General features: G+C 41.3%; 1 protein-coding gene across 2 annotated transcripts in view; it reads left to right on the forward strand.

Annotated features, from left to right (window-relative positions):
* The window catches only part of SLC25A36 (solute carrier family 25 member 36), a 33,386-nt gene that overhangs the window by 3,364 nt on the left and 17,582 nt on the right, over positions 1-12,440 (forward strand). For both annotated transcript variants that reach the window (XM_035334284.1, XM_035334285.1), the window contains exons 2-3: positions 4,914-5,084; positions 9,977-10,054. In XM_035334284.1, coding sequence (XP_035190175.1) covers positions 4,914-5,084; positions 9,977-10,054 — 249 coding nt within the window. The remainder of the gene's footprint in view (positions 1-4,913; positions 5,085-9,976; positions 10,055-12,440) is intronic.

Consider the following 12,440-nt stretch of genomic DNA (forward strand, 5'->3'; position numbering starts at 1 on the left):
AGACCTGCACCTTACCTGACGACGAGAACACCAGTTACTCTTGTGCTGTAAGACGGGTCTGTGAAATTGGTGACAGTTTGGGGACCTGAGTTTGTGGTAAGTGGCAAAGAAGTTAGAAGGTGTTCTGCTTGCAAGTGGCCTGGTGTTTTCTTGACAGCTTTTTGAGATCCGTTTTCTCACTGTTTATCTTGTCAGTCAGTATTTGCAGGGATCTCTTTCATAGAGGAAAGAGAAGCAGCAGGTAAAATACACGAATGAGTGTAGACCCAAGATAACGGGGTCAAGGGTTATCTCCGAGTCTTTGAGGCCGCAGTTCCAAATGCAGTGAAAGGTGAATCTAAGGTAACTGCTATGCAGCCTCATCTTGGGCTTAGGTAAAACACGTAATTATCTAAAGGAAGAAAAGCTGGTGGTTCTTAAACAGCAGTAGTTACAATTGTAGGTCAGCCATACCAGCAGCACTGGGGATATTAATCCTCTAGGGAGCATTTGCAGACAGTCCAGTGGCTGAAGTGCTGAGACCCTCATCCACGCCAGAGCTGCCCCTGCTTTTACTGCAGGGGTGTCCACGTGTAGCAGCAGACTGCAGCCCACAATTCCGCACGAGGGCACTGACTCCTAAGCAGGTACTCAACCTGAAACACCAAAAGAAGGTTTTCTCATCCAGCTGTCCCTGGAAATTAATCCTGTGATTTGAACACTGGACAGGATTAGCTTGTGGAGCATATGCGTATTTCTTCCTGTGCATATCGTCACAGTAATAGAGGTTTATCTGGGACAAGGGGTTCTGTTCTGAGGGTCTGTGCTGAAGTGCTAGCAGAGCGTAAAACCAAAATATGTCCAAATACATTAATCAGGTGAGGTGGTGGACTTCTAAATGTACATTTGGAATCAAACTTTTTTTTTTTTTCCTCCATGGGTGCTGTCTGGATTAGGCTTGTGTTGCAGTCTTCCTAAATTCTTCTGTCCAAGAGATACCAAGTAGAGACAACTGTTCTTGGTTTTACTGTTAATCTGTTTTGAGTTTGTTTGGTAGCCTCATGTCTACCTGTTTTGCTGAGTCCTTGTGCTATGTTGTACAGTTCAAGCTGAATATTTAATTTTCTGACTTGTCTGGGTTAATAGTGGTCTTCTAATCTTCCTTCTTTCCCCATGTGTTTTTGGGGGGGGATTTTTTTTAGGTAAATTAGCACCTACAGGTGGATTATCATGCCATTGTGTGATCAGGTGTTTCTGATGAGTCAGCTTTCTTATAAGCACTTGGCAAAGCTCACAAAGGCTTGTAGTGAACATTGATTAGAGGCAAATGTCAAATTTGGGATAGGTAAGATAACTGGGGTCTTTCATGACATTCATTAGAAAGTTGTATTTGCAAAATGATATATTTTTTTTTTCCATCTGGGAAGGGTTGGAATTAAGGGCTGGGTCTGTGCCCTGGCTTACACGTTAGCAAAGTGCCTTGCCTTGCTTCAGGAGTTAGCACTGTGACCTGTGTTGCAGTGCTGTGCAGAACTTCAGCTGACTCTCACTTGCCTACTAGACACCTTCTGGCAGGGGCGTCGCACACTCTGCCCTTTCCGCTTCCAGTTCATGCTCCACCAGCAGGAGAGTATTTGCTTACCCACCTTCTCTGGTGAAACTCAGCTGATCTTGGAGAAAAAAAGTTAGGTATTTGTAATAGTTTTTACAAGTCACACTTAGTAGGGCCCAGCACTGGAGATGCTGAAGCCCAGGGTATTCTTAGGTAATACAGATTTCTGAAGTAGTTTACGAAATCCGACGTGTGGTATTCAGAATAAAAATAAATATCCCTATTTTCTAATTTTTGAGAAATGTTTTTCTGAACTGGGCTACTGCCTAATTTGTGTTAAACCACAAATTACAAATAAAAAAAAGCCCAAACCAACCAAGCAAAAAACATAGATTTGAGCCTGGGAGGAAGGCAGCAGGACCGATAGTGGTGATCTGCTGGCAATTTACAGAACACCCCTAAGCTGGAGCTGGAGGCTGCCTGTGCCTGGTGTGCCAGAGTGAGGAGCACAACAAAATAGCTGTCTCTTTCACAGTATTTCTGTTAGTGTGTTAAATAACAAGGCTTGAAACATATTTTTGAGTAAAATACTGCTGGTGGCAGAACACCTGTCATGTTCTTCAACAGTTGCTTATTTTTACGGGTCACACAGTTATTGAGTTGTCTCCCTTTGTTTATCTACAAACTGCTCACTGAGGTTTCTCATGAACAGATTATTTTGCCAAGCCTAGCAGTATTTACTTTAAAATTCAAGTGGGCTATATAAATCGGTGTGGCTCCTTGTCACGGAGCAGTGCTTCGGAAGGCAGACTTAAGAAGAGCAAGCGTGGAGTAGCTGCGTGTCTGCCCTTTACCCTGCCAGTCTCATACTGCATTGCCGGGCGCCTGCTGGTAACCCGGCTGCAGTGAGTGCCTGACAAGCGCTGTTGCAGTCAGCCGGCCCTCGGGGTGGGTTGGGTGTGGTGCAGGGGAGCGTGCAGGTTGTGAGCTCCAGCTCAGTGTTAATCTTCAACTTCGGAAAAATTTTCCAGTGTGGAGTAGCTGGAGCCAAAGGCATTAAAGGCTCCAAATTCCAGGCCCTGATGCTGAATGGGGGCCGAGTTTTCTCCTGCTCGTTTCTTTCCCCTTCCGTACTATCTATCATCACACAAATAGAAACCCTACCACGTGCTTTTGCTTGCAGTTGCTTGAAAACAAGTCCTCACATAACCTGCCTGAAATCAAATGCGGAAAGATCTTAGCGGCAGCAGGCTCTGGGGGATCAGAAACAGAGGAGTTGCAAGAAAGGAAATAAACCCTGAAGCTGGCTGCCTGCATTGCCTGCACGCACATTACCAGGCAGCACTGGCTGCTGTGGAATCGCAGGAAGCGCAGTAACTTGCTCGGTCTTGAAGACACACTTGAGACTATAAAAGCTTGAGACTATAAAAGCTCTGTCAGGCTGTGTCGAGGGCTGGCCTACGGGTGGCTCTCGTGGTATTTATTACATGTCCTCAGCCCTGATGTGTTAGGGGGTTTCTACTGCTTGCAACACTGGCTAAAATATATTTTGCTCACCTAGTCTGTGTATTCCTACAACTCCTATTTTAAAAATGTATTTGTAGCTTAACAGAAGAGCAGGCAAGTGAAATGCTCGTTCAGAGATGCTTTAAAGATGCTGCTCTAAAAGCTGTGTCAGTCTGTTACTGCCTGTGTGCAGCATGCCAGGACCTGACTTCCACCTTCCTGTGAGAATGCACTTTTTCAGACTCACAAACTTAATTTCTTTCCTCAGACCTTGAAAGAGGGCAAACTTCAGTCTAACGTTGGAGTTAGGGGTGAGACAAGATGCCTTCATGCTCTGGTAGTAGGCTCTCTCTAGGTTACTAATTCAAACAGCATTAAGTGAACATCAGCAAACATAATTCTTTGCAGCTATTTGGTACTATCAGTTCAATTCATACAAACATTAACCTTTTGGGATGTAACACTGTGCTAGCAACTGCCATTTCTGGTATTGTTTGCAGCAGAAAAGAGCTGTACTTAACTCTGAAAGCTCCTTTTCGATGGAAGCCTGCAGGAGTTCTTGAATCCCAGCTATTCCTGCTAATTTGCACTGAACTCTCCTTTGCATTTAGGAAGACGTTGTTTAAAAAATACTATTGAACAAATCTTGTAGCATTTAAAAATTTGTTTCAACAAACTAGCTGATAGTTATCTTATTTTCAGTGCTTGTCAGGGTCAAACACCAGCTCTTCTTACTGCTTCAGAGGAGTGAATACTGAGCCCTTTGAGTTCAGTGCAAACTACATTTCTGTGATTGTTAGCACATTTCAGACTGAGCTGTAACATAAACAATCACCCCAATTTAAATTTGTTGTTTAAAAAACAGAACAGAAAACCATTGAATGCATTCTGTGTCTTGGTCATAATTTTCAGAAGCGTATTTGGCCAATTCAAGAGAACGCTGGTATGGGGAGAGGTTCAAGGGAAGCATTTCTTTTCGTAACAGTGAAGTCCAAGAATTTGGGGTTATCTTTGGAATCAAAATTTGTGGATTTGATATTTTTCCCTCAGAGGCTGATGTGGTCATAGTTAAACAGGAGTGTGGGTAATTATTAATTAGCCTATGAACAAGCACCAGAGAAGCCCTCTAAAGAAAGCTGCTAAAAGGCAGTGTGTTCCTGGCTGAATTCTGCTTGAGCAGAATGGGAATAACGCCACTGTTAGTGTAAGGCACGCACAGCTTCCCTTGGCTTTCTTACAGAAATGAGCGGCAGACTTCTGTCTTCCCAGATCCAGCTGTACAGTATGCTGTTCTTAGAACCTAGTGTGCCTTGCTGTACGGGGCAGGACTTGGGAGACGCTCAAATCATTGCTGTCGTGGCACCACGTCCAAAAATACAAAGGGAGTTTGTTAATTTCCGTTGTATAAAATTGCCACATGCCAGTTTTTAGCAGCTTTCCAAAGACTGATGCATGTAGTCTTCTGTGTGTGGTGCATAAATCTGTTCTACCCCTAAGGATTTTTGGCACCTCTGTTGTGGTCAGGAGCATGCTGAACATTCAAAAGAAGTTAAAATTTACCACAGGAAGTTAAACATTTGAGATGCTGAGCTGGTTTCCCAAAGTGATGTGAACAGCATGTGATAAAGACTGCGCACCTTCACTACTTCAGAAACTCTTTTTGTCTGTTCAGATTTTCACTACACATTAAAGGATTAACAAACTGACTTAACTGTGCTTGCCTTCAAGGGCAAGTAACCACAGTTATCACGCACATTCCAGTTATTTCTTCACATTTTGCAATTCAGCTGTGTTCAGTATAACATGAACTATATATACATTGTTGTATTCATTTTTTTTCCAGTTTAGAATGCAATGATCCTCTTTCTCTTTGCAGATGTGGAGGTACTGTTGGTGCAATTCTGACATGTCCACTGGAAGTTGTGAAAACACGGTTGCAATCCTCCTCTGTGACTCTATATATCTCCGAAGTCCATCTCAACACTGTGAATGGTCCTAGTGTCAATCGAGTAACTAGAGTTTCTCCTGGACCTCTCCATTGTTTGAAGTGAGTGTGCATAGTAGTAGGTTTTTGGTTGGGCTTTTGGGGAGGAGTGATGGACAAATCCACGTAAAAGATTCAGACTGTTACGTCTGTTATGATGTTACTATGAGATGACTGCATATTTTGCTGTTTCACTGTTTCACATTCTGTTTTTCCAAATATCTTTCATGCGTCAGTTTGCACCTTGAATTAGCCAGAACATACATGCCCTGTTGGACTCACGGACCCAAACTATACCCTCAAAACTCCCTGGGAGCAATGTAATGCTTAAAATTAGAATAGTGCATTTGGAAGAGACCTACAAAATTATCAGGTCCAACTCCCCAACCACTTCAGGGCTAACCAAAAGTTAAAGCGTATTATTGAGGGCGTTATCTAAATGCCTTGTGAACACTGACAGGCATGGGCCGTTAACCCCCTTGCCTGGAAGCCTTTTCTGGTGTTTGACCATTCACAATAAAGACGTTTTTCCTAATGTCTTCAGAGCAGAGGCAAGATTCCCTTCACTCTGGGGGACTCCATCTTTCCTGTGAGAGGAAGGTAGCTTCTGCATTTGGGTATAGGAGGAAAGTTTTCTTCCAGGAAGGACGTGCTGCTGCTGCTTGCATTAGGCAGACTTAGGTAAGACTCAGACAAGTGTAAGAAGCTACTGTTATCTGTAATTAATCAGTGAGAAGTAGTTTGTAGGCAACCCCTTCTGGCAGTTGCAGTGTAGGATTTAAGGGTTTATCTGGTTAGAGCGTAGCATTTATTTAAATGGAGCTTGTTCCCAAATAGCTTGTTGGACAGGAGGTTTTCCTTAGTCTGGAAGTTTTGATTGAGAGTTTTTTGGTTTTGTTTGCAGGTAAGTGTCTGATGGGTGAACATGTTGGGAACAAGTATGTGAGTGGGTAGGGCTCAGATCGTGACAAGGAAGGAGAGCTTCATCCAAAACACTGGCTTTTGCCTTACTAACTTTCTCATGGTGGAAGTTGAGCAATTCAGCTTCTTTCCTGCATGTTCTGGATTTTGTGCCTTCTATTTAGAAATGTGTCCAAATAAGTTGCAGGTTGGTCAGATGTTTTTCATATGCTACTCTGATATAGGCCCTAAAAAGCCTAAAATAGGTTGGTTTTCTATCCATCTGTGCAGGAAACAAATTCAGACTGAAGTAGAGGTAGTTCCTGATGACCTTCATTGCTAGGGTTTGCTTTTTGTTTTTTTTTTTAAAATTGCTACTTACACATGTTAATTCTTGATCCTTGGTATGAGAATGGGTATCTGCTGCTCCTTTTGTTCTTTGCTTAGATGTGTTTTCTTCCTTGTAAGTATCAAATTACTGAAATGCCAAGTAACTTCTGTAGGTTTCAAGTTCTTTGAATACAACAAATATGAAAAAAAATCCCAGCTGACATGGCAATGTGCTGTGTTCGTAAAAATATGTAGGTGCAGAACATAATTATTTTAGGCCTCTGCTCCTTTCAGATACTAGGGATCTTGGTGGATTTAGTGGGGAACTCAATCTGGACATCCATCACTTATGCCTTTATTGATATTTGATGTTTTCTGGTTGCCTTTTCTCACACCAAATTCAGTGCAGTGTTCCAAGGCTCATGAGTGAGCTTACAGTACTCTGTCAAAAAGCGAGTTGAATTACGCAAACGCTGTCAGAATTTCAGTTAGCTAACTGTTGTGGAGTCACTTCTGCCTCTTTAGTGTCAACAGAGGTGACTTAAAAGGCATCTGTGCCAGGAAACAAACTGAGAAGAGCTAGTGCAGGTGACTACATTCTCTGGCAACAGAAGTGAATTCCCTTGTTCCTAAATATCTGTTGGGCATATCATGTTGCTGATGCCTCTTATATCTAACCTCAAATGAGTTTAAACCAGAGGTCTTGATAATGGAAAAGTAACCGACCTTGCAATGCGGACTTCCCCACATAACACTGGCAGGTCAGTTGAGGCCGTATGGAACATTTGTGCTGCTCTCCCAGCTGTGGATTTGCCATTCTCTGATTTCACTAAGCAGTGCAGGCTCTGGGATCTGATCTTTAATGCAAAAAGTTTGGGTCTTATTCTGAGATTAGAATTTAACTCCTGCAGCTGATATCTGGGAATGCAGAAGAGCATCGATAACTACAACCATTACAGTTCTTCCTGCCTGCTATTAAGGGAAATTCTGCTGTGAATTCTCTTCAATTCTTAGTTACTCCGGCAAGTCTTGGGACACTGTGGATCCAGAGGAAACAAAATAGAGACTTTATTAATAAATTTCTCTGAGACACTGAGGTTCCTGCTGCTTTGTATGCATTCATATTTGTGCATACATACACATAGTTGTAACACTATATTGTGGTGCTAGGTGATGTTAAAGTGAGTAGTGCTTTGTGTGGACACAGATCACGTGTTGCTGGTTACAGCTTTGCTATGATCTGATGCTGTGACCATGCTGAGCTTTATGGAATATGCTATCTCAAACAGTTCCTTCCAAAAGTGTTAGAAGTGCTTTTAGGATAACACACTTGTCTAAGTAATGAGGATTTCCAAAGTGCTTTTGAATGTATTCAATACTCCAGTTATTGCTGTGAAGCAACTTTGCTCAGTTGGTTCATATGAATTGTTATGGATATGAAGTTAGGGCATTGCTGGACACGTTACATGCTGATTTTCCTAAACAAGCATGGTGACTATTTCACACTGATGCAACTGCTCACAACCACTGCTTTATTTTATTTTTGATTACTGAGAACAAACTTGGTAAACTTTTGTTCTGATTTGACAGCAAAACTGTGATAAAATAGGTAATTTCAGCTGCTGGAAATCAGAATAGATTTGGAATCTCTTTCAGTGCTATGGATGACTTTCATCTGTTTGTTCTGATAGTAAATTGCGAACAAAATGGCCATTTATACAATGGTAGTTTGCTTTATTGAGTAATTGACTTGTCATTAACCTGCATGTCTCTTTGAAGAATATTTGTGTGTATTGGCCGGTGTTTCTAAATAAATAAGCACTGAGTTTTATGTTGCAACATCCAGTGAAGCAGTTAATTCCTAACTTAGAATCTGGGCCTAAATCAATTGCTATTGCAGTTTGCAGTGATAGCGATGCAGATAGTCCTTGTTTCTCCTCCTTCAGTCTCCCATATCCTGCTGTACTTTTTAAAATACTGTATCTGATTAGCATCTAGGTGGTTGGACAGATTGGTTTCACTGAAACTGGATATTAACGGGTATCCTCTTAGTGTACCAAGGTAACTTGTTGCATAAAGGTCTTCAACCTGATCTCTTTTTAAAACCTGTAGTTTTGTGGAAAGGGTATTCCCAGCACTGACATAGTAGTAACGCCTCACGTGACGTCTCAATTGACTACTTGTTACCCCTCTGTTTCTCTCCAAGTCCCACAAAGATGGGTCACGCACCCCCTGCCACCTGAGTTCCCAGAGCCGTGCTCAGAGTGGACGTGGTTCCCAGAGATCAGGGCAGTACTGTGACTTTTTGCATGGGCTACGCTTCTTTCTCAGTTAGGTTCAAACTTTGTTGCAGTCAGTTACCTTACACGCGGATGTGGGGATTGTCTTTTCAGGAAGGAGTTAAAGAAAAGCCACTTGTTGCATGGGCAGCAGCAGTGCTTGGCCAGGAGCACACAGGCAGTGGTTCAGAACTGATAAGCTGTTGCTGATGGATGGATGGAGGAGGAAATACCTCCGAGCCTCAAGGGAGGGACACTTCTCACATCGGGGGGTTTCCGTTTCCTTATATTTAAGCAGACATTTAAGTCAAAATAATCACTGTATCTTACAGAAAGAGTAAAGCTAAGAATGGTTTCTAGTGCAACACTTCATAGAGTATCTTTTATGCCCTGATTACCACCAATTTTTTTCCTAATCACTAGAAAAAAGATCTCAAAGGCATTGTTTGAGCACTTCTGCCATAGAAGGAGCTGCGTTGCGGTGCTGCAACTGACACGGATGCCTATAGCTTTGTGAAGCAGTGCCCAGTGTAAGAGGAAGTCCTCTGGGGGAATATGGAGGGCAGGGCAAGGGCTGTAGAAGGCTCCTTGACACCGAAGCAGTTCACATACCATTAGAGGTCATGTGTATTGTAGTTTGAATCTTGCAGTGCAAAGGTAAATCTTTCAAAGTCATGCGAATGACACAGCACATTTTTTAACATGCTGATTTAAATCATGTGTAGGGACAGGGAAGGCAGCACTTCTTACCCAAAAGGCTGCTTCCTTGAACTTTTCACATGTACCTTACTGTAATGAGTCTTGTCGAATCAAACCCGGGTAGCACATGCAAAACTGTGTTGAGGTTGCTGTCTTTTTGAGAAGAGTGGGTGATAGCTTGCAAAAGATGTGCTTGGCTGGACGTGATTTAAGCAGCAGAGTGAACATTTCCTTAAACTGCCCTCAGGAGGCACCTGACTGTTCCTGCAGCTGAATCTTTATAAATTTTCCTGTTTTCCCTTTCACTCCCTGCCCCTCTCATCCAAAGAAAGTTCCCAAACTGGGAGCTAAAGGGTGATGAATATAGAACAGAATCTAATATTTCTCTCTAAAGCAAGTTAGAATAGCTTATGAGAACATGAACATTTTGGTGCTTACTATTTTCTCTCTATAAAAGAACACTTTAACTGCTTAACGATAGGTAGCATCATATGTGCTTGATTTTTGGGGAGGGTCTGTATAGATGTCGTAAGCCTTTACTTCTGCCTTTAGTTCCTGGATTTTTATGGTATGTCAAGCAGCCATTTAATTTATATTATGCCAATTTTGGGAAATGGTCAACACTGCATTGTCAGTTATTAATGAATGCATACACAAAGATTAGAGCTTAAAATGATTTTGTAATGGTTGTTAGTGCATTCCTTAATTTTGATGTGAATATTAAAGTATGTCAATTTTGTTTTGTAGGATGATCTTGCAAAAAGAAGGTCCTCGTTCTCTGTTTAGAGGGCTGGGTCCTAATTTGGTAGGCGTTGCTCCTTCCAGGTAAATACAAACAGATGTTCATTAAGTGAAATAATTACAGTGAAATTTTGGTTGCTGTGTATTTTTCAAGGGATTTACTGTTTATTTTGAGTGTGTTATTGCATCTGTAGTGTAAATACTTAATAGTAAATATTTAGTAAATAGAAAAATAAAATGTTTCTGGGCTAGTTTGTCTGAAATAATGAGTCACTTGTGCTGCACATCTCCAGTCCCACATCCCTGATCCACCTACCTGAGCATTTACTAACGCCTCTTTCTGAATGCTATTCGTTATTGAGCTTCCTCCAGTTCAGGAGGAAAATATTTAAGGAGTTGCACATGTAAACAGAGGTTTGTACCTTATGCACTTATGCACCTTATGCACAGGTAGACTTAGCCTTCAGTTAAAGGTTCTTCATCTTCAGGAAGCAGTTATGTGACTAGCTTCAAAACACCGTGTCTTTCTCCCCTCCTGAATTCTGGTGAAGCATAGACCACTGGCCTACTGCAGTGGGAAGCCTGTTTCAAAAAAGAGCAAGAATGGGTAGGATGAGACACAGCTGTCACAGATGAAGCTGATCCAGTAGTGGGCTGGACTCCAAAAAGTAGTGGGGCAGTGTCAGAGAATGCAGCAAACCAGAATGTAAATCTGGTCCAATTGGTGGTGTTGGTGTGGCTGTCAGTTGCTCTGCCTCAGCATAAATGCTCTAGCTACTCCACTGCTGCTGTCAGACAGAGTGAGGTTTATTCAGACCTCAATTATGCCCGAGTTTGAATTGATCCTTGTGTACAAGCATTAGCTGAAGTTCATTCCAAAAATAGAATACCTAAGGAAGAGTATTGCAGCAAAGATGTGTAAAACTAGTATAACTGCTTAGTCCTGATGAGGCTAGTTATCTTTTGGCCTATTTTTGTTCCTTTCTCTTCTCTTTTTAGGGGAAATGTCTTTTTGCAGCAGGAATATATATTCACAATGTTTTGTTCCTCCCTTGACTTAGTGTACTGCTTCCCTTTATTTTTTGGTCTGATCAGAAGATACTCCTTTTTCCTGCCCACCCAGTTGGGGAATGTTTTAACAATAGTGGTTCAAGGCTCTTGGATGTTTCTGGAAAATATTATTCAACTATGTTTTCTCATCAGCATTGCTCTGTCTTCTACTTGAATCTTACAGATAAGGTGTTGCTGTGTAGGTCTCCTCTATGAAGAGAAAAGCGTAATTCAACAATTGTAGTACTTTCATTTTAGCAGATTTTTTTTGAAATATTAGGAATACTTGAGGTATTTTCTGGTCATTAATTTAGCATTGACACCTGTAGGGTATCAGCATATAATGTTTCATCAGTATGAATACAATCCCTTCAAAAAGGAAATGAGTGTAAGGAAAATCTAGGGTCATGTTCTCTTACTCTGCTGTTGGGAAATTAGCATTTGAAGACTTTGCCAAATGCAATACCACTTGTATTTCAAAACCAGGAACCACCAAGAAAAACATAGGTCATAGGTAAGGAATTATTTTCACATTTTGTAATCCAGATAGGTCCTAAACTGAACAGTGCACTTCTGCTTGGTAGTCCAGTCTGGTTCTAAATGTTCATTATGGATGCTTTCTCTGATTCCAACTGTTGCCATTGCTAGGAAATTCTCTCTTCCTGTCCCTTTAATCTCTTCAGTTATGTTCTGTGTTCTCCTTCTATAATAAAGCAAGGCATGATTGTAGTTTGTATCTTTAGTACCTAAAACTGTATTCACCCTGCACTAATAGCATGCAGATACCCACCACGTGTGGACCGCAGTCTTGTTCTGCCAGCTCTCACTTTATCCTCCTGCACAAAAAAAAGCACTTTTTACATCTAATTTATCAACCCATGAAGTCCCATTGATGATCTCTGCATCGTCATTCAGGGAAAGTAAGTTCCTGGAATTTAGCACTTTTTTTTTTTTTCCATAAACATGCTAACTTTTCTTTTTCCTTTGTGAAGAGACTTAAAAGATGTATTGCAACAATCATTCTTAACTCATGATCATTCGTATGCACCACTGAATTCCATTGTGGAAGTGATTACCCTCAATGAAAAAATCCTCAATTGCAGAACAAACCAATAACAACCCATCAGTCAAACAGACTTTTCAGTAAATTTCAGTAAATTTTGTTTAGTTTCCTTTCCCATCTTCCCTCACATAAAATAGCTTGTTTTTTTTCAGTGTTCATACTAAAAACATCTACTTGCTGTAATCCCTTATAAATAAGCACATCTGCCTTGCCCTCTGGCACACTGTTTTCATCCTGTACTTCATTTCAATTTGGTACTAGCTAAGTGGACTTAACAGCAGGTGTTTGTTTAAATAAGCTGTAGAGAAGCATGTTTCATAACACATCCAGTATACTTAACTGGGTTCAGATTCCATT

The sequence above is a fragment of the Oxyura jamaicensis genome, chromosome 9 (assembly GCF_011077185.1).
Source record: "Oxyura jamaicensis isolate SHBP4307 breed ruddy duck chromosome 9, BPBGC_Ojam_1.0, whole genome shotgun sequence".
NCBI lineage: Eukaryota > Metazoa > Chordata > Aves > Anseriformes > Anatidae > Oxyura > Oxyura jamaicensis.